The sequence below is a fragment of the Elaeis guineensis genome, chromosome 1 (assembly GCF_000442705.2).
Source record: "Elaeis guineensis isolate ETL-2024a chromosome 1, EG11, whole genome shotgun sequence".
Classification (NCBI taxonomy): Eukaryota; Viridiplantae; Streptophyta; class Magnoliopsida; order Arecales; family Arecaceae; genus Elaeis; species Elaeis guineensis.
In genome coordinates, this window is record NC_025993.2 from 123355824 (window position 1) to 123379303 (window position 23480).

Consider the following 23480-nt stretch of genomic DNA (forward strand, 5'->3'; position numbering starts at 1 on the left):
GAACTCTGGATCCTGTTAGCAAACTGTGCTTGCCAGTGCTTCAAGACTGTATAGAGTACCAAGGCTGCACTGCTAGGATCGAAGCAGCATTATGTTTGTTGCTGGTCTGGAAATTGCTGTTTTGGAGTTTTTGCAGCAACGCTGGGACTTTGATCTCATTCAGCCTATCACTTAGGATGGTCCTAAAGTTTCTCCAGGTCAGACTGGGGGAGGGATCCTCTGGAATCCCTTGAATTTATTTTTTATTAGTGATCCAGCAAGCCCGGGACAACTGGGAGACCATGGAAAACAATCAAAGATGGTAATGGGCAAATGGGAAAAGGAAGATGATATTATGAATGATTAGATTCCTATAGTGTTAGGTTTGTTGGTCCACCTTGGAGGTGATCAGATAGAACGGCAGTTTTTGCCAGTAAGTCGAAGCAACAGCCGAGGTAGAATTTGTCTTAGTTGTTGAGATCTGGCTCAATTTTTTAGTGTCTTGACCTGCACAGTTGGTGGGGGGAGTCCAGGAGCTGGCTCCAGACCCCGTGAGCCGGGAGGGGCCTTTGGTCATCTTGGGCTTCTCGAGAAGCTGAAATGTAATTAGATTTTGCACTGCTACCAAAAATGAATAATGAAAAAGAATACAAATTCCATGGTAAGTGGAATATGGAATATGGTGATTAGGAGGTGGCGCGGTACCTTGGCATTCAAGATAAGGTGCGATTATCTAGCCTGGAAACTTCTGTAGCCTTATGGTTATCGAAGCATGTTGTGTGGCATCTGTGGTTAGGGGAACGATGCGAGTATTGCTTGCTGATAAAGTGAATGCACCCAATTTGTCCATAGTGTGAGAAATAGTGGGAATACAACTTCCATTGTTTACAGTGCTGTTCAATTTATGCCGATTTGTGTTGAGGTTGTGGCACATTCATATTTGGATTTTAAGAATACGTATCTAGAGGCTAAATACTGGTTGCAAGGCTAATGTGCTCGCACTTGTTTTATATGAGACAATTCAAACTAAAGGCCTCAAAACCTGTAAGTCCAATTCTGACTCCTAAATTCTGCTTGCTTGTAAATATAGTTAATCGTCGGAAAAGGAGTCATCTGTACCGGTCTGACCTGGACCTAGCGACCTACACAGGTTAGACATAAAGTAGAAAAAGTGGTTCTGTAAATATTTTCAGGTCTATAATCAGTGATGGGTCCGAGAGCTGATATATAGAGTCATGAAAGAAGTGGGTTCCAGGTTTAGGTCTATTAACCAAGACCAAAAAATCTGATACTAGTTGTAATGTTTCTTAGGCAATGGATTGATTTAATCACAGTTTATTTGGCTTATGATCCATATTTTTGAGGGCATAAAAGGAATTAATCTCATTTAACATTGCTCCTTCTAGTGGACTCAAGCCTCGATACAATTCCATATCTGATCCAGAACTGCGTTTGGGTAAGTCATGGGTCTTAACATCAGAAAAATCGATGGAAAAGGAGTCATCTGTCCTGGTCTGACCTGGACATAGGGACCTACACGGGATGGACATGAAGAAGGAAAAAGTGGCTCTGTAAATATTTTCAGGTCTATAATCAGTGATGGATCCGAGAGCTGTATTTAGATTCATGAAAGGAGTGGGCTCCAGGTTTAGGGCTATTAACCAAGACCAAAAAATCTGATACTAGTTGTAATGTTTCTTAGGCAATGGATTGATTTAATCACAGTTTGTTTGGTCTATGATCCATATTTTTGAGGGCATAAAAGGAATTGATCTTATTAAACATTGCTCCCAGTGGTCTCAGGCCTCGATACAATTTCATATCTGGTCCAGAACTGGGTTTGGGTAAGTTATGGGTCTTAACGTCAAACACTAGGAGTTCCATGCTCTCTTATGTCTTGACTGCTCCAGCTTGGACATAAGCTGATTCTTGGATTGCTAGTGTTTGGAGTATTTAGACCTGACCTAACAGCACCCTGCTTGAGAATGAAGATAGGGATGCAAATCGGTTGGATCGGATTGGGTCATAAGTGACCCCGATCTGATTTGATTTTTTGATCAGGTCTTAATGTTGGATTTATATTTAATCCAATAGAAGATCGGATTGAGTCGGATCAAAATTTTTGATCCCACGGGTCATTCAGATTGAGTTTATATATAATTCGGTTCCAATCCAAATAATTTGGATCTAGTTAGGTCTGGTTCAGGACCGAATCAGATTCTAGATATATTATACTTGCTCTAATAAATTTTAGACCTGGTTTTTATGGCCTTACATAAGACTAGCTCGAGCCATACTATCTTTGAAAATAGGTGCAAGATCTCAATCTGCAAATAAAATTGAGCTATATGATGAATGTTAAGTATTGCCTAGCTACTTATAATTGTACAATGTATATAAGTGATAATTTATAACATTCACCCAGTTTGTTGTGTCTAGAAGTAAATATAAAGCTGTATCCTGTTAAGCCTTTAATCAAAATTATAGTGATACTATCAATAACAACCATACTAAGAAAAAGGCCAAAATTTGAGTTATTTTACTCAACTCAAAGTCAGGAAAATGCAAACATTCAGATAATTGCCATTTCCAGCAAACCGAAGTGACTAATTGAGGAACCAATACGAGCCATGTCTAGGGTTCGAGTCATAGTCTTGGTTTTTGGTATTGTATCAGTGTGACATGAGCCTCCATTTCCAATGTGCCATTGCTGTAGTCCATCTCATTCATGTCATTGGCCTGAAGCAAGCAGTCGTCGAGGACTGATATGGATTAGTTTGCAATTAATGTCACTTGCTCATAGTGGGATGCAGGATAACTTAGAAGAAGTAGGCATATTCTCTTGCTTTAGGTTCCTGAGGGTCCACTCTTTAACTATCGGTAGAGTGTACAAGAAAAGCTTGCAATTAGCTCCGATCAGGACTCCAGAGAATAATGGGTTCGGCCGTTTGGATCCATATGCTAAGTTTGGGTTGGGTCGGGTTGGAATGGATCATTGAGCAGAAGATCAAAATCAATCTAGAAATCAGATAAGTCTAGTCCGATCCAAATTTAGTAAATCCAGATCCAATCCGGATTATAGAATGGATTCTATTTTAGAACCTCACGTAGCCCTATTGGTCTGGCCCTTTAGAATAGTTCGGATTGAGTCTAAATGGGTTAGGTCGGGCCAATCCGACCCATTTGCACTTCTAATTGAAGTAATACTATTGCAATTATTTTTTAGGGTTTTTTTTTTTCTTATTTATAATTTGTTTGGAACATTCAGCAAGATTGATGTGGATTTCTTATTGGATATATGGAGTAGGCGGCCTATTTGGTTCTAACTTATATTAGTCCAACACTCCTGTAATCCAAATCTCGTGGTAGTGGAAAAAAGAAAAAGGACCTCCATAGGTCTTTTTTTTTCCTCCTTGCCAATCAATAAGCTCGCAGGCTGGGACGTAGACTCGCACTTGGGCAAGCTCTTAAAGACTATTGGCCAAGCAGGCTAATACTAGGTAGGCTAACCGGCCCTATTTTTGCAGAAATATCCAGATGGGCTCTTAGTAGAATAAGCGAATAGAGCTGTAGTCTCCTCCAGCAGCTTTCCTCTAATCTGATATCTGATATCAAGTTGTGCTTCTCTGTAGAATTGAGTCCATTTTATCCCAATCAAACCAAAAGCATTGTTGCTAAGGTCTTCAAATATTTATTATTACAAAGTGACAATCTGAACTGGCTCGTGACCTAACGGAAACGTGCATCGCCATGCGTTCATCCTCCGTTGGATATCATCACCGTCTTGTTTTGTTCGCCACCCAAAAGATCTCCCTCCATATAGTCTCCTCAATCCTCACTCTTCACTGTTCTCCTACATAAACAACCCTATACCCCTTCCTCAGCCCACGGCATCAATCCTATTCTCCTCTTGCTCCCTCTCTAATCCTATTCTCTTCCAAACCCAAAATTGTATTTTTAAGCGACTGCAAATCAGTTAGAAATATGAGTTCAATGCTCCTGACATGACTGTCGGTTGCCTTTTCTTTGAAACGGTGATGAGATGTTATTCAAGGTATAGAAAGAATTCTGAAGGAAGCAATCATATCTAACACTTTTTGTTAATAATTAACATAAAGGAGAGTTTCCTTGGAGAGAGAATATCGCCATAATTTGGAATAGCAAGAAGGGTTGAATATTTAGCGCGTGGGTGACAAACATTATACTTATATCAACTCAGGGATTTCAAAAGGGAGCTGGAGGTTTACTAATTACTCACTGAAGAATATGTTGAAAGCCATGAAGTGCAGTGCTGGAGATCAACCTAATATGGGCACATATCTTTTTAATTGGACATTATCTTGATCACAAGATTTTAATAGTACATGTACTGGGAAACTACTAGTAGTAGTAGTACATAAGGAGTTATTGCCACGTAAACTAGAGATTAAATCACAACTGCTGATGGTACCGGTTCCGTCAAAAGTATTTGCACCCCCTCTTTTCATCCCTTGCACCGCTGCTGTGGTAGGCTCCTCGGATAATCATTCATCTCTGTCTTACTGTGATATGTAGCTGAAGTTTTTTTTTTTCTTATAGTTTCTTTATTTTCATCTTATCTATGTCCATTCTACTAGTCAATATTAACTTTCTTGATATGTCCTCAAATAAGGTGCTTTTCACCGTCCATATATTCCCACTATACTTTTCCCATATTGTGCATTTCCTCATCCTGCTTTCCTTATTCTACGTTTTGTCGGTGTGTTTTCCCTTTCTCCTCGTGTCTATTATCGGACAAAGTCTCTCTTTCTCTATACATCTTAAATTTGAGGGAGGGAGAATGGAAATTGATGAGGTGCTATTCCTCCTCTTAGTGGAGTCGCAGACATATTAGGGCGACCAAAGTTGGTAGAGATCGGTTCCTCTCCTTAGAGAAACCTAATACCAACTCTAATTGCTTGAAGGCTCAAAATCTAAAAGAGTTGAAGCACTCTTCCAAATAAACAGGCGGAGCATGGGCAGTTAGGTTAGGGTATAGGCATGAGGCACTGGATCAGCAAGTCGGTTTGGATAATGTAGGCAAATGGGCTTGGTTAAACATATTTACCCTGACTTGTTTTGATTGGTGTTAAGCAAGTTAAACAGATTAAGCAGGTTATAATCTTGGAACTTGAATGATTAAGCAGGTTATAATCTTGGAACTTGAATCCATTCTGTTTAATAAAAGTCAAAATGGATCGGCCTATTTATGACTCGATTTTATTTAATCTAAATCCAAATATATTTATTGTAGATTAGATCCTAATTGAGTTAATATGTTGGTTCATTATTTGTCAACCTGAAGTTGTACCGAGTGAAACTGATAACTCCACGCAGCTTTGAGTAGTTCAAGATAGTTCGTATGGAGTTCTAAACCGATATAGTTTGAATTGATTTGGTGTACTCAGTGTTCTTCTTTGCTCTCTCTGTTTTCATTTTATTTTATTTTTTTGAGTCGAGCTTGAGCGGGGCTTTCCCAACTTGGCCTTTCTTAGCATGCTGGAGCTTCACTCAAGTTTGTGGCAAGCCCAAGCTGACTTGATTTAGACTCAAGTTGAGGTCAAACAGGCTCTAGCTTTCCTCATTTACACACCGGCTCGTTTACAAACCTACTTGGTATTGAATCTCCCCTCATGCCATTCTTAGCCCCCTTGAGGAGCAACCGAAGGGCTTTAAAAGGGAATATCGAAAGAGAGACCAGCCATACCTAGGGATGTAAATGAATTGAGCTACTCATGAGCTATTCGAGCTCGATTTGATTTGGTTATTATCGAGCTTGAGTCGAGTCGAGCTCGAATAGTAAGATACTCAGCATGAAAGTTCATGAGGCCACTCGAGTTATATATATATATATATATATATATATATATATATATATATATATATATATATATATAATTTGTATTAATAATTTATATATTAAGGTATATATTATTAAGAGGCCAAAGCTCGATTTTGAGCTCGAGTATGGTTCGGTTGATATTCTAAAGGAGTCGAATCGATCTCAAGTTTTATTTATTTTTTATCGAGCTGAGCTCCATCTTAGAATATTAAGGTTCAGTCGATCTCGAACCGAGTTTTAAACTCGAGTATTTTGAATCGAGTCAAGCTCGAGCTTTCAGTTGCTCGATTTGATTCAGCTTGCCACTATTGCGGTCAAGATCTTATGGCTCGGCACGTAAAGTATTATCTGTTCTACCTTATGGCCTGCAATCCCGAGACTGTATGGGCTATTTTGAGCTTCACAGTTTTGTCCTTCAAAAAACACATTACGTAGGAAAGATGATCCTTTCTTATATAAGCTAGAGTGTTCCTTAACTCACGACCAATATGAGATTAATGATGTTCTTCCTTCTACACCACAACATAGTCCTTTAGTCAAGAAAAATTTTGTATATTTTCACAAATCGTATCTGTATACTTCCATAGATTGATATTCAAACAGGAGGAGTCCCACAGTCCGTGGAGGGTGGCACCCTAGTTGTACCTACTTTGCCCAACAAAAATGCCCTAAAATTACATGGAAAATCCCAAAAGCTAGTGGTACAAGCCAATCAAGTCAAATTTACCGCACCTCTACTTAGGTGTTCTGTTTTTGGTTGCATTCATGTTAGGATTGTATAAATATTCTATCTTACCAAAAAAAAAAAAAAAAAATCAAATCCAATTTAGAGCTTCACTTAAATTAAATCAAATTTAAGACCTGTTTAAATGATTGGACTCAAAATCTCATAGAAATCATTGATACGGATTTTTACAACCACCTAAACAGAGTTGGACTAGACTAATCTTTATACCTATTAAGAGGACCATCGCTCTTCTCTATAAGATTGGGACCAGCACACTATAATAATTTTCTGGATATATATAACAAATGACTGAAGCAGACCTCATTCAGAATGTTTGCATTGGCCCAAACCCATAATTCCTATGAAATTTCGGACCGGTGATCCAATAACAGACCCTTAAAATTAATTTCTAGCCTAGAAACAAAAAATAAAAAGTGCGTATCTGTTATGTCATTGGCATCATTAAGCTTGATCTTGAAGTCGGGTTCAAGCCTATTTCGATCAACTCAACAACTTCAATCAAACCATAATCAGTTCACTCTTGCATCAAGCTTGGATTAAATTTGATTATCTGCTAACAAAAACCAAGATATAGACAAGCTTGGGATGGTGCTCTCCCTCCAACCAGATGCATGATTCAACCTTTGCAGGTAAGACACTAATAAATTCAAAAGTTAATAAACGAAAATTTCTCATTAGCTGTCAGATAAAAATGAATCTCAAATTTCTTTTTTCATGCACAGAAAATGCAAGCTTCAATCATCCCCCTACATCCTCCAGCCATAAATTCAATGCCTTTAATCAGCAAAGTTCGCATTTTAAAGTCAGATCAACCTGCTATTGAATGCTTTGGTTGGGAAATATAATGATTAATATAGCAACAGTATATCGTTCTCATCTCTAACAGAGCTCAAATGCATGTCAACATTTCAAATGACCCATTACTTGTTCTTAGTCTACATAAATTCAAACAAAATAAAACTGAAGAACCAAACAACTAAACAAAAGTCCACTCAAGCAGCTCCGGCACCACCCTTGCCCTTCTTCCTTTGGATCTTTTTCATGTAGAACTCCAGCTCCTTCCCTTCCAATATGTATCTGCAATAAACAACCAAAGGAATGAGGAAAACTAAACCAAGACCCTACCAAGCCAAGCATACATGGAACAAACAGTAGATGGGAAATTATCTTTTTCATAGTTCTCTAAAGTTCAAACAAGTTTCAGCTTACCCGTCAGCTCTGCCACACTGGCCGGGGCGGGATGAGATACAAGCTAACAATCTCCCGCTACCAAATTGCTCCTCAATGTGGGGGTCAAGTTTACGACCCTGCTGACGCTTCTCCAGCTTCCTAAGGACGTGGTTGCTCTTCTTTGGTTCTTCGGTAGCACCTTCGCCCTCCTGCCCCTAGCACCAGTGATGAATGGATAAATGTCCAGCGTTAACCATTGGAATAAAGTAAATCACTTGGACACTACAGTTAAAATGAGTTCCAGATTCTGACTATATGACAATATAAACAGTGAAATCCCTATGCCAAAATATATAGAATTAGAATCAAGCATGCCAAAACTATAATACCGAGCAGATCAATGTGCAACTCGAATCTGTACTTGGTTAAATACATGCTACAGTAAATTTTTGCAGCATTTGGATTCTGAACAAGCCATAAGGAAACTACTTAAAAAGTTGTTCATGATTAGAAAATTCCCCCGTATGGCAGTAGGGACACACAAAATTGTTCAAGCAAACAGCAAAAAGACTGATTAAACCCAATCTCGAGCCCAACTTGACTAGCATCCCACTACTCCACATCCATCATTAAAGCCTGGATGATACAAGCCTTGCACGACTGCTTCAGAAACATATGCAAAATTGAACCCCATACTGCAACAGAATCAGGAACGTGAGGGGGGTTGACAGACTGATGACAGACCCATACAAGCTACATGGCCGCCTAGATGCAACGAGTGGGGCCTTTCAGCAGAATCTGGCCAAACTCATTACTTTGTAATAATTATACAAGACACAACTCCATACCAGCAGAAGTCTTAAAATATGCAAAGCCCAACTCCACCACAAGCATCTTAAACAAGCATTGTCACGATGTGAAAAAAAAAACCGTTCTATTTAGTCATTTAATCATTAAAAAGGGAAGAGATGCTTCGGGCTCAAGTACTATAGTAAAAAAGAACAGAAAACAACAAAATAGTCAGACAGTATGTGCTGTATACCACAAGGCAAGGCCACAACACCAGTTTTAACTTCACATTTAAGGAATCTGCCATATGACGCTATGTCGAGAGTAAAAGAGATTCTTAAAGTGCTAGTGTGTCCTACAAATTAAAATAAATAGAATTACTAGATTAAGATAATGTAATTCAAAAGTACATAACATTAAATAAAAAGAAGAAAATAAATTGACAAAGTTGAACAATCAATTGTTTTCAAATGAAAGATTCAAGCTGACACATCAGGTACTTGATCCTCCTTAATCTCGAATTAAGTCATCAAAAAATTGTGCGCTGCTGATTTTGTAATTACCAACAATCATACTCCTTTTCTGGTCAAATTCTCATTGCTTGTCAATCTTCCATAATGAATAAGTTCATTATCAAAATGATATTTGTAGTTTTAAGTCTCATCCTAAGAAACTGATTTCCAATAATGCATATTACACAGCAAAAAAAAAAAATGCAAGCATGATGTCCATAAGTGATGCTTTACAAGAGAATCTCTCTTCTTTCCACAAGAATGTATTCTAAAACCAGCCAAAGTCCAAAACAATGATGCACAAAATAATACAGGTATAACATTTAAGATCATTATTAAATCTACAAAAAACAATTGTAATATATTATACTGCGATGTGCATATGGGTCGATTGGTCAACAGGAGTTACAAACATGATGAGAACAAAGATGCGCAGCCATTAGAAATCACCAGTGGAAAAGATGCGATCAATAACTACCCAGCGGAAGTTTTGCAGACAATATTAACAGTACAGGATGAAGTAGGCTGGTATCCAAAAAAAAAAAAAAAGCAGCTTTGCATTAAGCAGAAACCCTATTATGAACTCCTCCCCAAATGATATGCAATCACAACCAATAAATTCTCTGAATACCACGGAATTCACATTCAGGATCAACAAGGCTAGAATCCTGCTGCTCGTACTTCTTCAAAGATGTCAGAGCTCTAACAAAAAGATCACCCCTTAGTGACACAAGAAAGCAATTACTGAAGTTGTTACTTTATATATGTGGTTCCAGTATACCTGTCATGTAATATTCATACTTTGAAAACTAATATACATAATCTAGTCCATATCATTAAGGCATTAATTGTGCTTCCTGATCAGTTGAACCAAAAACTTCACAACTTTCAGATTCCAAATTTTGCACCGACAACTACATCTAGTTCATGTCCCTATCAAACTACCATAGAGTTAGCCTTAATAAATGGAGAGCACCTCCAACCCCTGCATCTATTTTTTTTTCCAGTATTGTCACTTCTTGCCTACCAGCAAAAATTATATCAAAGAACATTAATAACATACAAAAAGCATTGAATAATCATTTTCAGAAAGAAGATAACAAGGAATAAGTACAAGCTAATAGATGCTTCCATGGTAAAAACAATGGATTCAAGCACAATTCACATAAATAAGAGAATCAGATTTCAGGAAAAAATTGGTGAACTCAATGAATGTACGAACTCAACCCATTAAAAGATTCAAAAACAGATAATTTAAGTACAGATACTCATTTTCCTGTAATCAGAAACATGGATGAGAAAGAGTCATTAGAAATAGCAAAAAAGCAAACATCAATGACATCAAGAATTTATCACCCATGAGCAATTCCTAATTAAGTCATGAAAAATAATAAATAAATCATAACATCTATAAATATAAAATGGTCATGACTGATTGAATTACCTAATCCTAATTCAGATGACTCAGTATGGAATTATGCAAGTTTAAAAATTTTGAGGATTACTATTATTATGTGATTAAATCTATCCAAGTAAAACAATTATCATCCACACATCCAGGAGAACATGGCGACTAAGTTTTCCTTCATGATAGATATTTGTTAACAATCAGATCATTGTGTTTTGTCAACCTAGGCATACTGAACTGTATTTTAGGACAAGAAAAATCACAGGTAAACCAAAGAAAATCAACCTGCATCAACCAAATAGGGTATCTACCGATAAGACGTACTAGCTCCACACTCTAAGTTAGTATTTCCCGGTAAAGGAAAGATAAAAAACCTCTGACAAAGGTATGCTTAGCATGTGCAATAGAAGTATGATGCACCCAATCAATTTAGTGCCATAAAAAAGCAAACATTATTAACAAATATACAGATATATCCCAATTAAATAAATAGTGGATCTACTCTCTGCATATTAAAAAAATGTGGCATTAGCATATGACAAGTAATCTAATTAACCTAAAATTCTCAAAATAAAATATCACAGATCCACTAGATAGATAAGGTTACCAACCAAAATAACACCATATGTCTTATCAAAGAACAAATGATCCACCATACCTAAGCCCAAAAGGAAAAGACCAGAAATGCAGTGCACATATAAGGGATATTAACAAAAATTTCATCATACAGCTTAACACTGCTAATTTAAAAAATGGATTGGAGAACCACTAACTGAAATTTTACTGTAATCATATCGGACCATCAAATCACAATATAACAAACAAAATTTCCAATACTGCATAACTTCCCAATCTATGTAGTGGCCCATAAAAAGATATTCAACTAAAGTATAAGAAAATGGATTACAAATTGAACGCCACCAACCAAAATCCTAATATCATAAACCAAGAATGCAAAAGGCGAAACCAATTTTAATTGGAAGTATCCCACAAACATCAGTCAAAAAGAAAGTTACAACTGTAAGAGAATGCTACCTCTGTTGCTTCCTTCTTGGTAGCAGCTGGGGCCTTCTTCTTCCTACCAATCTCAACACCATAGTGCTGGAGGTACCATTGCTTGAAGGGGGCAGCATCAACCTGGATAATGGCACTTTTCACCAGGGTCTGTGTCCTCACAAGCTCATTATTGGAGGCATTGTACACGACATCAAGGATACGAGTCTTTCGGGTCACAGCTTCACTCCCCCAAGAGTAATTGCCAGTATCCAAACGAAGGGCCCTCCACTTCACATTTCCTCCACGAACACGAACCCTTCTGACAGTCTTGTTGCTCGAAAGCTTTGTATTTGCCGGCTGCCGGCCCAACTCATACCTTCACAACCAAGATAAAACACACCAAAGATGTATTTCCATGAAAATTAACAACAAATCAAAAAAGACAAAGAAAAAGGTTTTGAGTGGAAGTATTATCTCGATAAATACATAAAACCACATGAGATGACAACAACGTGTAAATAACATTCCCCGACGCGCCTCATACCTTTCTAGAGTTAAAACCAACATAAAACTACATGAATAAAAATAATGACTTTTCATGAAAATTAATGACAAATTAACAAACCTTCGAATGGAAAACCAATATAGACCCTCCCCCAACCCCAAAAAAGAAAAAAAAATTAAGCACATGACACTCGCGAAATTTGAAAAGAGAAGAAACCTAAACAATAAAGGAATATAAATACCCAATGATTTCACAAAAAAAATGGCGAGACACTGGATTTAATGGCAATATACATTCATTCTCCAAGTAAATAACAATCTCGATATCAAGTAACTTCAGTGATTTAACAAGCAACAGCAACAGGTGATAAATTGATCAGAGGAAGGTTTCAGAGTATAATTTACTTCCAAAAAATTTATCTTTAAACAAAAAACGATGAGATATCCAACTAAACTGGAAAACTAATTAGTTTACACGTAAATAACAGTCAAGAAACAAAAAATACGAGCAAAAAAGAGAGAAGAAATAAATATGTCAGTAGATCAATGGCTAAGCTGTAAAGAAATCGATTAACAAAGGGAAGAGCATCAGATCAAGAATTCTCTCACAAGCTAAAAAAGGGCTTACTTTCTCTTCTTCCTCCAGGCCTTCTTCTTCCCTCCCGTTGCGCGCCTCTTATGCATAGAGTCTCGGGAAATACCTGCGAGAAAAAGAAGAACGCCATGGACGTGAACCCCGGAGGAATCAAAGAGATCGAAGGGTTAATTTCGCTGCAGAGGAGAAAATATAGGTACCCATCTTGGCGGAGGCGAGGAAGACCTCTCTTTCTCCTCTCTCTCTTCCGCGCTTGGAACTTCGCCGCCGCCTGCTACCCCTCGCTCGTCTCCCCTCAGAGGCCCCTCCACTTCGTAACCCTAGCTATTTATTGGAGACGCCGTAAAATAGGATGGTGCTTGCTATGGGTCGCATATAGAGTATTCTATGCGAGTGTAGGATCTGCCGTCCGTATTTCCGATAAGACCATCTGATCCGCTAATAGAATGTGTCAGGGATTAGGCAAAGCGACGTGCAGATATGACGAGATGTATGAACGGAAAGGATCTTTCAAGATGGGGATTTTGACGGCAGATCTAACTTTCTTAGGTATGTTTTACACGGAGATGACTCGAGATTTCTTTGCGTTGTAATGTGCCATCCAGGGTTTATAGAACGGCAATATAACGGAAATTATGGAACCCATCCCAAACTAGGCCTGGCGATGGGTCGAGCAAGGTTGGCCGGGGTCGGGACAAGAGGCGTTCGAATTGAAAAAAAAAAAAAAAAAAATCAAACCACACCTATTCATTTATAATTAGATTAGATAATATTAATTATAAAAAATCATTTTATTTTACACAAAACCATATTCCTTGACTAATCCATTTAAATTTATACTCATCAATTATGTATAATTAAATTTAAAAAAATTATAAGAACATCCCCTCAAATATAACCCAATTTTACTTACATCATTTTTACTTTAAAAAGTATCAAATCAACCCGTTAAATTTTCTAAACATTCCAAAATGATCCTATCATTCTCTTGTTAGTAGACGACGTTAGCCTGTCATTTCAATAGATAAAAAATATCCCTCGATTATATATATGGTTTGAAATGGGTTTTTACTATCTATTTCAATTTTGGTGGTTATTTCATTTGACTCCTATGCTCCCATTCTTCATTTTTCGATGAATTTCTAGCAAGCATCGAGTATTCACACCCTCTGCTTGAACCAAATGTGAGGGTGAGGGTGGAGGTGGGATAAACAACCATGCTGCAAGCTACATATGACTCCGTGAGTGAATTTAGATACTCATCTTAGACCCATTGACCATGGAGTTTTCTTTTGATCACCACCACAACTACCACAACTACAACAGCAATGAGGAGGGCGGTGCTATTCTCCATCCAACTATAGCCCCTTCGACATGCCACACCCTCACCCCCTTGCTACAATCGCTCAAGTGGCGAGGGCTATGGCCGCCCACCTACCTTTCCCCATAGACCCACCACGTGTCCCATGAGTTATGGCTACAAGCTACTGTGGCCCTGCCTTGGTGCTGATTATGGAGAGGGGGGGCTATTCTGGCCTCCATAATTGCCCTCCTTGCTCCTCCCGCATTCATTTTCTTTGTTCATGTTCCCTACTTTCTTTTCAAAATTTGATCCAGCATTTGAAGTTCAATTTTTTGGATTTTTGGTTTCCTACCTATTTTCTGGTTCATCAAGTTTAATTTCTATTTTGATTTTTGCTATATTATCGACATCTCTTTTGCAGGTTGTGTAAAATTTTATTTTTCTTACTCACCGATTTTTGATTGCTCAGTATGATCTCAACTCTAATCCATTGGCTTCTAATGCTTCTCATTCTGATCTTTTATTCCCCTTATTTGTGGATTCTAGCATTTGATTAAAGATATGAAGTATACCACTAAGGTGAAGATGAATATTTTTCAAGCTTTGCTCTTATTAATAAAAATCATTGGTGAAGCTATAAAGCACTCCATTAGTGCAACCCTTCTTTAAGACTGAAACTGATTTTCTATACCTTGTGTTCTATTATACATTTCACTACCGGTTGATCTTTTCTTATTATGAACATTATTATAAGGGAAGAAGTTGCTAATTTGTAGCAACTGTTGCAAATAATATTATGCTGATGAAGTTAAAGCTTGTTATATCCTTGGTAGATATACTTAAATAAGCAGAGTAGATTCATAGATGTTCAAATGATATTGGATAATGAATACCCAAGTTGTAGTAATATAACAAGGTTTGACCAAAACTTGTATGTGATGAGATGTCGCAAAGACACCCAAGAAGCACAAAAATATGTAGCAGTGAAAACTTATAGATAAGGATATATAGTAGACCATGATCAAAAATTATTTATGGACAGATGAACCAGGCTCGAATAATTTGCAATGTTGTAAAGCAGATCCAAGCAAGTAAAGTAGCTGGAAATCCCTCAGCAAGAATGGTAAAGCTAACACCTTGAGAAGAGTTTAGTTGAAACATGAGAGGCTGATGGAGTGGATATAAGTACACATATGAGAAACAGAGAACAACACCCATTGAATTAGCTTTGGACCATTGAAGATGAAAGCATTTCATAACTAGGAGACATAGAAGCTATATTTTGGAAAGTAGGAGAACTTAGTAGATCTAGAGTCAATAAGAAATCAATCCATATTAAATAGTCTAGTGTTATAGTTGTAGTAATGCTTCTGACACATGCTGAGCACAGTTCTAAATGAATAAGAGATCTGAGATAACAACATCCAGAATATATTGTGGCACTGCTTCTGATATATGGTGCGTAAAGCTTTAGAATCATAAAAAATATGAGAAAGTAGTATCCAGAGTACTTTACAATGTTGAATAGCATTATGCAATCATAATACTGAAAGGGCCTCCTGTTGGATTTGTGCCATAGAAGTCAATTGTTGGTTGACACATTATATAATTCTAGAGCCTAAACTTGTACATCTTTTTATTATCAATAAAGGATTGTTTCATTCCAATCATGTTTGTGTCTATGATTTGTCCTAAAAATTAATAAAGATAATTTTTGTATATTCTTCAAGAGTTAAAAATTTGAGATATACATTAATTAGTGGTTAATTTCTAAATACTTCGGATCAAAAGATCGTCACGAAGGACAGTGATCAATTCATTTGAGATCGATACATGGTTCATCTCCTTTGTGGGCAGATAAGTTGTGGATTTGCAGTGTTATGACATTGGGGTGAAGGTGTAGGTAGTTGTTAGAGAATAATTTGTACTGAATGTGACCATCACGAGAATCACATGGATGTCTGCTCACTCATCAGTGATCTTCTCGATGCTGCAGTGGTGTGAGTGGTCCTTTGACCTGAGGTGCCATTGGTTATTCGCAGTAAAGCTACTGGGTTTGACTGTATGTTTCTTTGATCCCTAGTCATTTGGATCCTTGCTGTGTATGTTGGCTTCAGCAGGTTCAGATTCGCTGTTTAGAGTAGGATGCACCTAGATGGAATCTATCGATCTTGGTAGAAAAGGAGAAGTCCTATGCGATTTGCGAGACTGAGTTCAGAAAATCTTTGGCCAAAGCAAGTGTGAATATTGGAAAAAAATTTTCACGGGATTCACGAATGATTTCGAATCGAGCTAATCTAGCATATGACTGACAATGGGATTTGACGAGTTCTTCATGACCTCCATCAAGTCGAAACTTATAATAGAAGGACTGAATCATACAATAACTGCACCTAGAGATTCGTACTTTCATTCTACTGGATTGCCACTACATACTGTTAAGTGTCACTGATGGATTGTGAGACTTATCAGATGTCATCTTGATGATCGATGGCTCTCAAAGGGTAGAATTGAAAATATTCCAATCCATCAAAACGAGTTTCAATGATATTACGATGGAGATCACAATATATCTCACTACTAGATAAAATGGAACCTATGGGATCACACATTAGGAGATTTAATCTCGAATTTATCAATTGAACTTATGAAGTTCCAATTGTGCTAGGGTTTATTGAAATCCTATTAGGTTTATGAGAATCATGCTAGCACATGATTAAACCTAATTCTTCTCGAAAATTTGATTTGATCGAGTCCATATCCTTGAACCTAACCTAAATCTATTTGAGTTTAATTGGGCTCTTAATTGTGAGCTCAAAAAGATTTGATTAAGTTAATTAGTTGACATAATTATTTTAATATTATCTCTTCTTTATCTCCTAATTATCTCTAAGTGTGCATGTGGAATTGAAGGAAAGAGGACGGCGCAATCTTCTCTTTTTGGCAAGACCACGGGGCGCCAACCCTTTGGATTTGGCAAGTGGGGCTCGCCCCTTCTCATGTGTGGCATGGAGGAGAGAGTGGTGGGGCCACGCCTCTTCTTATTTGGCTAGAAATCCTTTTGTGGGACGCCAAGAGTTGGCACCCCAACTATCGGATATGTATTTCTAGGATGCCTCTTGTACATGCTTAAAGGGGTTGATCATATACCATTTATATCTGATTTTAATTAGAATAAATTAGATTAAAAAGGTAGAAGATTTTTATGAGATAAGGATCTACCTTTTTAAGATAAATGGGTTCTTATTATGTGTCAGGGTAGTGCCTATATAAAGGATATGTTTCTAGGGTTTTAAGCTAATTGACTTTTGATGAAAAATCTCTCCCTCTCCCTTCTCCATGCCTCCTCTCCTCCCTTTCTTCTTTTCCATGCCCAAGGGTTAGGCGTCCTCTTTTCCACATGCCAAGAGGTGCTGCTTTGTCCTCAAGAGTGAAGATCGAGGAGAAGAAGAAGAAGGCTGCTGATTAAGAAATTGATCCTGCAGTCTAGATCAAGATGTTGATCAAAGTGCTCAAGGTTAAGATTCTTTTTGAGAAGAAAAATCTTCTATGAGGAGAAATCAGTTCGAGATTGATGCTGATGGATATCCATAGAGGTAGGATACGTGTGTAGTTCGAGCGTCTACGAATCCGTAATCATTAGAAGCAGTGAATATCTACCCACACCAAGATAATGAGATTTAATCTCATATTTATTTCTAAATTTTAGATTATATATATATATATATTTTCTCTTGAACTTGGGTAGGATTAGATTTGATTTTTTGTATGTGGGGTTAAAGGGTTTAACCCGTTTTGTTTTTCGCTATGTATTTCAAAAATTTTAAAATCTACACATGCTGTTTATCTAATTTTCTAACAGTAATATCAGAGCCATAGATTTTTGAAAACATATATGATCTGATATTTAGATTAGATTTGAAAGTTTTAATAATTTAAAATCAATTTTATGCTGATATAAGGTTGTCCTGATATAGGGTTTACCTTCTATATTGCAAAGATTGTCCTAGCACAAGATTGATTGATTTTGAAAATTATTTTTAAAATAATTAAATCAAATCTCTTAGATTTAAAAATTAGCATATATGATATGTTTAATTTAAGTTTAGATCTGAAATTAGAATGATTACAAATTTACATCAAACTAATATAAGGTTATCCTGATATAGGGTTTACCCTCTATATTATAAAGATTGTCCTAGTTTGATGTAAATTAATTTTTGAAAAGATATTTATAAAATATTCTAATCATTATTTTAGATCTAATTATATATATATTTGATATGTATAAATTTAGTTTTAGATCTGAAATTTGATGTATATGTGATGTATTTTTATTTAGATCTGAAACTACATATATTTGATATATGAAACTAGGTTTAGATCTGAAATAGTTTCAAGATCATAAGTCACTAATTGTATGTAATAAAATATAATATAAAAAAAAATATTTTTAGATCTAAAATTATGTTGTTGCATGTGGGTATGGGATGAATAAATTAAGTCTAAGTGATCAAACTACAATTAGGGTCTAATTGATTAGATCAGGCTAGAACTCATTTTTTGATTTTGAGCAGTTGATTGAACCTAATCGAGGATGGCTAGGATTAGATCAAAGGGGCTAACAGTCGAGTTTAGTTGTAGTTAGTCACATCGATTCATATTTTGATGTGAATTGATTGACTCAAGATCGAATTTGGCTCAGTGGTTCGGATCCGTATTAATAGATTAATCTAACCAATTCTAATCGATCAATTTGGTGTCTAAGACAAGTATTTAGATGGTGATTATTTAATTAATTTTATTGTCTGATCTGATCAATTTTAATTGATGTCTAAGGAAAGCAATGAGGGGATTCCCACACATCTTAACTTATCTGGCCATATTGGAAGATTCAGTTTCATGTTAGGTTACTTGTTGACTCGAGTTCATCGATGCTGACTAGGCTAGTTAGACATATTGATGTGCTGATCTAATTTAATCAGTCGGATGTCAGATCTGCTGATTTAGAAGAGATCTAAACTTAAATCTCCTCATTAAATATTAAGTCTAGAGGTCTTCCATTGTTGTAGAGATGCGGATGCCTTTCTGACGTTGATTGTTCTCAACTGGTTATAGTGGTTCGATTGTATCGGGAAGATATAATTACTCTATTGATATTTGATGTCTCGAGATAGAGATGAGGTTGGGCCCAATAACTGTTAGGTGAGGATCTCAATGATGGCTTTACGTTCGCTGGTGAACAATGGATCTAACTTAACTAAGAAATGTGCCAATAACTATTAGGTGAGACCACAAGACTTGGAAACCAAGCCCACTGTATCTTGCTTAGTGAAGCAATGGATAATGTGTTATCCACTCATTGGTCTGTACTCAACAATAACTGTTAGGTGAGATGTGTATAGATTAATGGAACCACAGTACCCACTTGAAATCGATCACGTATAGATTTTCGTTTCTCCACCCAAAGAGTGTGGGAGATTCGAGAAAATAGTGAGAGCATTTGTTTGTTTTTAAAGTCCCTAGGACAAGCAATCTTATAAGTATAAAATCTAACTAAAAACTATTCTCTCTGTAGATAACCATGTCGAGTTTAAACTCCTTAGTCTGAATTTTTGATACAAATAGGTTGACCAGCATAAATTACAAAGACTGGCTCCAAAATCTGAGAATTATTCTCAATTATGAAAAACTCACACATATCCTAGATCAGGAAGCGTCTGTGTTACCTGCTCATCCATCTGCTGATCAATGAGCTGCACTTGAGAAGTGGATGGACGAAGATAACAAAGTGAAGTGCTACATCTTAGCGTCTATGTCCAATGATCTTCAGCAACAGCATGAGGACATGAGGACTGTCAGGTAGATGCTGGTTCACCTGCGAGAGTTGTATGGTGAACAGAATCGCACAGCTCGCTTTGAGATCTTTCGAAGATTTTTTAGAGCAAAGATGCATGATGGACAGTCTATCAACAATCATTGTCTGACAATGATCAAAGACATAGAGGAGCTTCAGAAGCTCGGAATGAACATAGACAAGGAACTGCAGGTGGATTTGATCCTCCAATCTCTTCCTGATTTATATGGATAGTTCATCATGAACTACCATATGAATAAGATCGATGCTACTTTTTTTGAGTTGTTGAATATACTGATGACTGCAGAGGGCATCTTGAAGAGTTTAAGGAGCACAGTTCTAGTTGTGGAGCGGGCTTCCTCCAAAAGGAAGTCTTTTTTTAAAAGAAGAAAAAGTCCATAAAGAAGCAGAAGAATGAAGCCAAATCCAAGAAATAGATTCCTAAGAAGGCCTACGATAAAGAAAAATATTTTCATTGCAACATCGAAGGCCACTGGAGGAGGAGCTGTCCGGCCTACCTGACGACTGTCAAGAGCAGGAAGAAGGATGGGCCTTTTGAGGGTATATCTGATATGCTCGTTATTGAAACTAATCTAATGATTTCTTCTTCTTCTAGTTGGATTCTTGATTTTAGTTCAAGTGCTCATTTGTGCACTTCAATACAGGGTCTTGAAGAAGTTAGAGGGTTGAGGGAAGGTGAGATCACTCTTCGGATCGACAATGGAGCAAGGGTTGTTGCTGTAGCTGTTGGAATCTACCCTCTGCGACTACCTTTAGGACTTAGTTTGCTTTTAAAAAACTGTTATTATGTACTTGTAGCTAGTAGAAATTTAATTTCTATCTCTATGCTGGCACAGGATAACTATAATTTTCATTTCAATAAAGATATGTGTTCAATTTATTTCAAAAATAAAATTATTGCACGTGTTTTCTTAATTGACGATCTTTACCATTTGTTGGAGTATGATCCTGGCTCCTCCCACAAACTTTGGGTGCAGCGGAACCAGCAACGAACAGATCTGAAAACTTCTGGACACGATCTAAGACCCTTGACAAAATCAGCCTGGTTGCTGTCTTCTTCATTAGCCTTTCGTTCCAGATGATAAATGCCTCTGAAATCACCTCTAAAAATCCAAGATCTGGTACCCAACCAGATCAGGCCTGGATCGAGATCTTCCAATTTGTAGATCTTGAATCGGGATATTCTAGATAGGAAAAAAGATAGATGGAGGCAGACCTCGCAGATCTGTCCTGCTGCAGCCTTTCCTGTAGATCTGTTGATGGAGATCTCACCCGCACCTCAAACGACCTCAGATCAACTCCAGATCTGAGAGAGACTTGTATCAACCTCTTCGCAAGAGATTTTAGATCCTGTACCTGGTGCTTGGGTGGCTGCAAGAGAGGGAGAGAGGAATCTGGTTGGCGGCACAAAGGAGAAGGGGGCTAGCGCCTCCCCTTCTTTTCTTTCCTTTTATGGACTGGCGGCAAGAAACCCTAGGATTTCTTGCTCCTGGGGCATGAAGAATTGCTGGAGAAAGAGAGAGATTTGGGAGAAAGAGTTGTGTATTACTTGTGGCTTAATCAAACCTATACAAGTACATGTATATATAAACACAGGGTCAAGTGACCCAAACCCAAAACTCCCTTGACCAACTCTATGGGAGATTAGGTTAACCCAAACCCATGTACACCCATGACTCAACCTAATCTCACCTATCCTGGATCCAGACCTGGCCCATAAAGAGTTGGTCCCTTGAGGCCCACATAACCTAGACCTCAAGAATCCGAAAGGCCCACAGCCTTTCAACCTAGGGCCCAACTAGCCCTAGAACCTCCATGAAGCCCTCATGAATGATGGACCTTGGCCTTAGCCTTGGTCCCCTGGGCCTTGAGCACACCACCTGGATCACAACAATCTCCACCTTGGTGTCCCAAGGCCTCAACCAGCTCCACTCTGTCCATCGGCCGAATCAGCTCAACACATCTCTGAAAGCTGTCCCGTGGAAGTACCTTCGTAAGTGCATCAGCTGGATTCTCCTTGGTGTGTACCTTTATCAGCTCCACCTCGCCATCCTCCACAAGCTCCCTGATTTGATGATACCGAATGTCTATGTGCTTTGTCCTTGCATTATAGACTGAGTTCTGTGCTAATAGAAGTGCACTCTGGCTGTCACAGTGCACTCTAATGACCTCTTGAGTAAGGTCCATCTCCGTCAACAAATCCTTTAGCCAAATTGCCTCCTTAGCTGCTTCTGTTAGCCCGATGTACTCTGCCTCTGTAGTGGATAGGGCTGTGATAGGCTGCAGAATCGATCTTCAAGAAATAGGACCTCCATACAGGCTAAAGATGAAGCCTGTCGTAGACCTCAGGGTATCCACATCTCCACTGACGTCTGCATCTACATAACCACCAATCAGTCTCTGAGCCTCCCTGGACATGTCAGAGTATCCCACTGCACCTCCTCGCTATCCGTAGCAAATGCCAACTCCAACTGATCCCATCAGGTATCTGAATATCCACTTCAGAGCTCTCCAGTGCTTCCTGCCAGGCTGTGCCATGAACCTGCTAACCTGACTCACTGCATGAGCGATGTCTGGCCTACAACAGACCATCGCATACATCAAGCTCCCAACTCCTGAAGCATAAGGAACCGTCTCCATCTTCTGAGCCTCCACCTCAGTCTGTGGCGCCATGGTCTTCGAGAGTCTGAAGTGACCAATGAGTGGCAGCTCCGTCGGCTTTGCTCCCTTCATCCCGAACCTCTCTAAGACCTTCTGTATGTAGCCCCCCTGAGATAGATGCAGCACCCTCCGGGCTCGATCTCTGAAAATCTCCATGCCTAGGATCTTCCTTGCAGGGCCCAAGTCCTTCATCTCAAACTTCCGAGATAAGGATGCTTTCAGATCCTGCACAACCTTCCTACTCTTGCATGCTATAAGCATGTCATCCACATACAAGAGTAGGAACACCCTAGAACCATCCTCAAGAGACTGAACATAAACACAGGGATCAAACTCATACCTGAAAAGTCCAATGCTGCACACATAGGAGTCGAATCACTTGTACCATTGCCTCGGTGACTGCTTCAGCCCGTACAACGACTTTTGCAACAAGCATACCTTTCCCTTTGATCCTGGATCCCTGAAATCGGGTGACTGCTCCATGTAAATCCTCTCATCCAAATGCCCATGGAGGAACACCATCTTGACATCCATCTGCTCCAGCTCTAAATCCTGAGCTGCTACAATGCTCAGCAACACTCTGATCGAAGTATGTTTGACGACGGGAGAGAAGACCTCGCTGAAGTCGATGCCTTCTTTCTGGGAGTATCCCTTGGCCACTAACCTCACCTTGAATCTGATACCTCCCTGCTCTGAAGGCCCTTCCTTGCGACTGTAGACCCATTTGCAGCCAATGGGCCTCTTCCCCTGTGGCAACTGCACCAATCACCACGTCTGGTTCTGGTGGAGAGACTGCATCTCCTCGAACATCGCCTGGACCCACCGCTCTCTGTCCTGACTCTCAATAGCCTCCTGATATGTATATGGGTCTCCATTCACTGTCACCAGGGCATATGACAGCATCTCCTCGAAGTCATATCGGTCCGGTTGCCTGATGGTCCTCTTGGGCTTGTGTCGGGCAACATCGATATCAGTCCTCGATCCAGCTCGCTCCTGCTGGACCTCTCCACCTCGATCATCCGTCCAAGTCCTCTCCACCTATGGAGACACCTTAGGTAGGTGCTCCACCTGAATGTC

At 38.5% G+C, this 23480-nt stretch overlaps 1 protein-coding gene across 2 annotated transcripts; it reads right to left on the minus strand.

Annotated features, from left to right (window-relative positions):
• Nucleotides 1–7414: 7414 nt before the first annotated feature.
• On the minus strand, nt 7415–12895 carry LOC105038886 (small ribosomal subunit protein eS8). Of its 2 annotated transcripts, none has more exons than XM_010914807.3 (5): nt 12762–12895; nt 12595–12667; nt 11502–11838; nt 7797–7966; nt 7415–7664 (listed from the first exon to the last, which is right to left on the minus strand). In XM_010914807.3, the coding sequence occupies exons 1-5, from the start codon at nt 12763–12765 to the stop codon at nt 7580–7582; spliced, it is 669 nt and encodes a 222-aa protein (XP_010913109.1). In that variant the 5' UTR covers nt 12766–12895; the 3' UTR covers nt 7415–7579. The 2 variants fall into 2 exon arrangements, with proteins under 2 accessions (XP_010913109.1, XP_010913108.1); XM_010914806.3 differs by having other exon boundaries at nt 7797–7972.
• Nucleotides 12896–23480: the final 10585 nt, after the last annotated feature.

Bases quoted from the DNA above. Each gene is read 5' to 3' on its own strand.
- LOC105038886 (XM_010914806.3), bottom strand. The intron at 11,839-12,594 runs GTAAGCCCTTTT...TTGGTTGTGAAG, and splicing joins GCCTGGAGGAAGAAGAGAAA to GTATGAGTTGGGCCGGCAGC. The intron at 7,973-11,501 runs GTAGCATTCTCT...CACTGGTGCTAG, and splicing joins CCAAGAAGGAAGCAACAGAG to GGGCAGGAGGGCGAAGGTGC.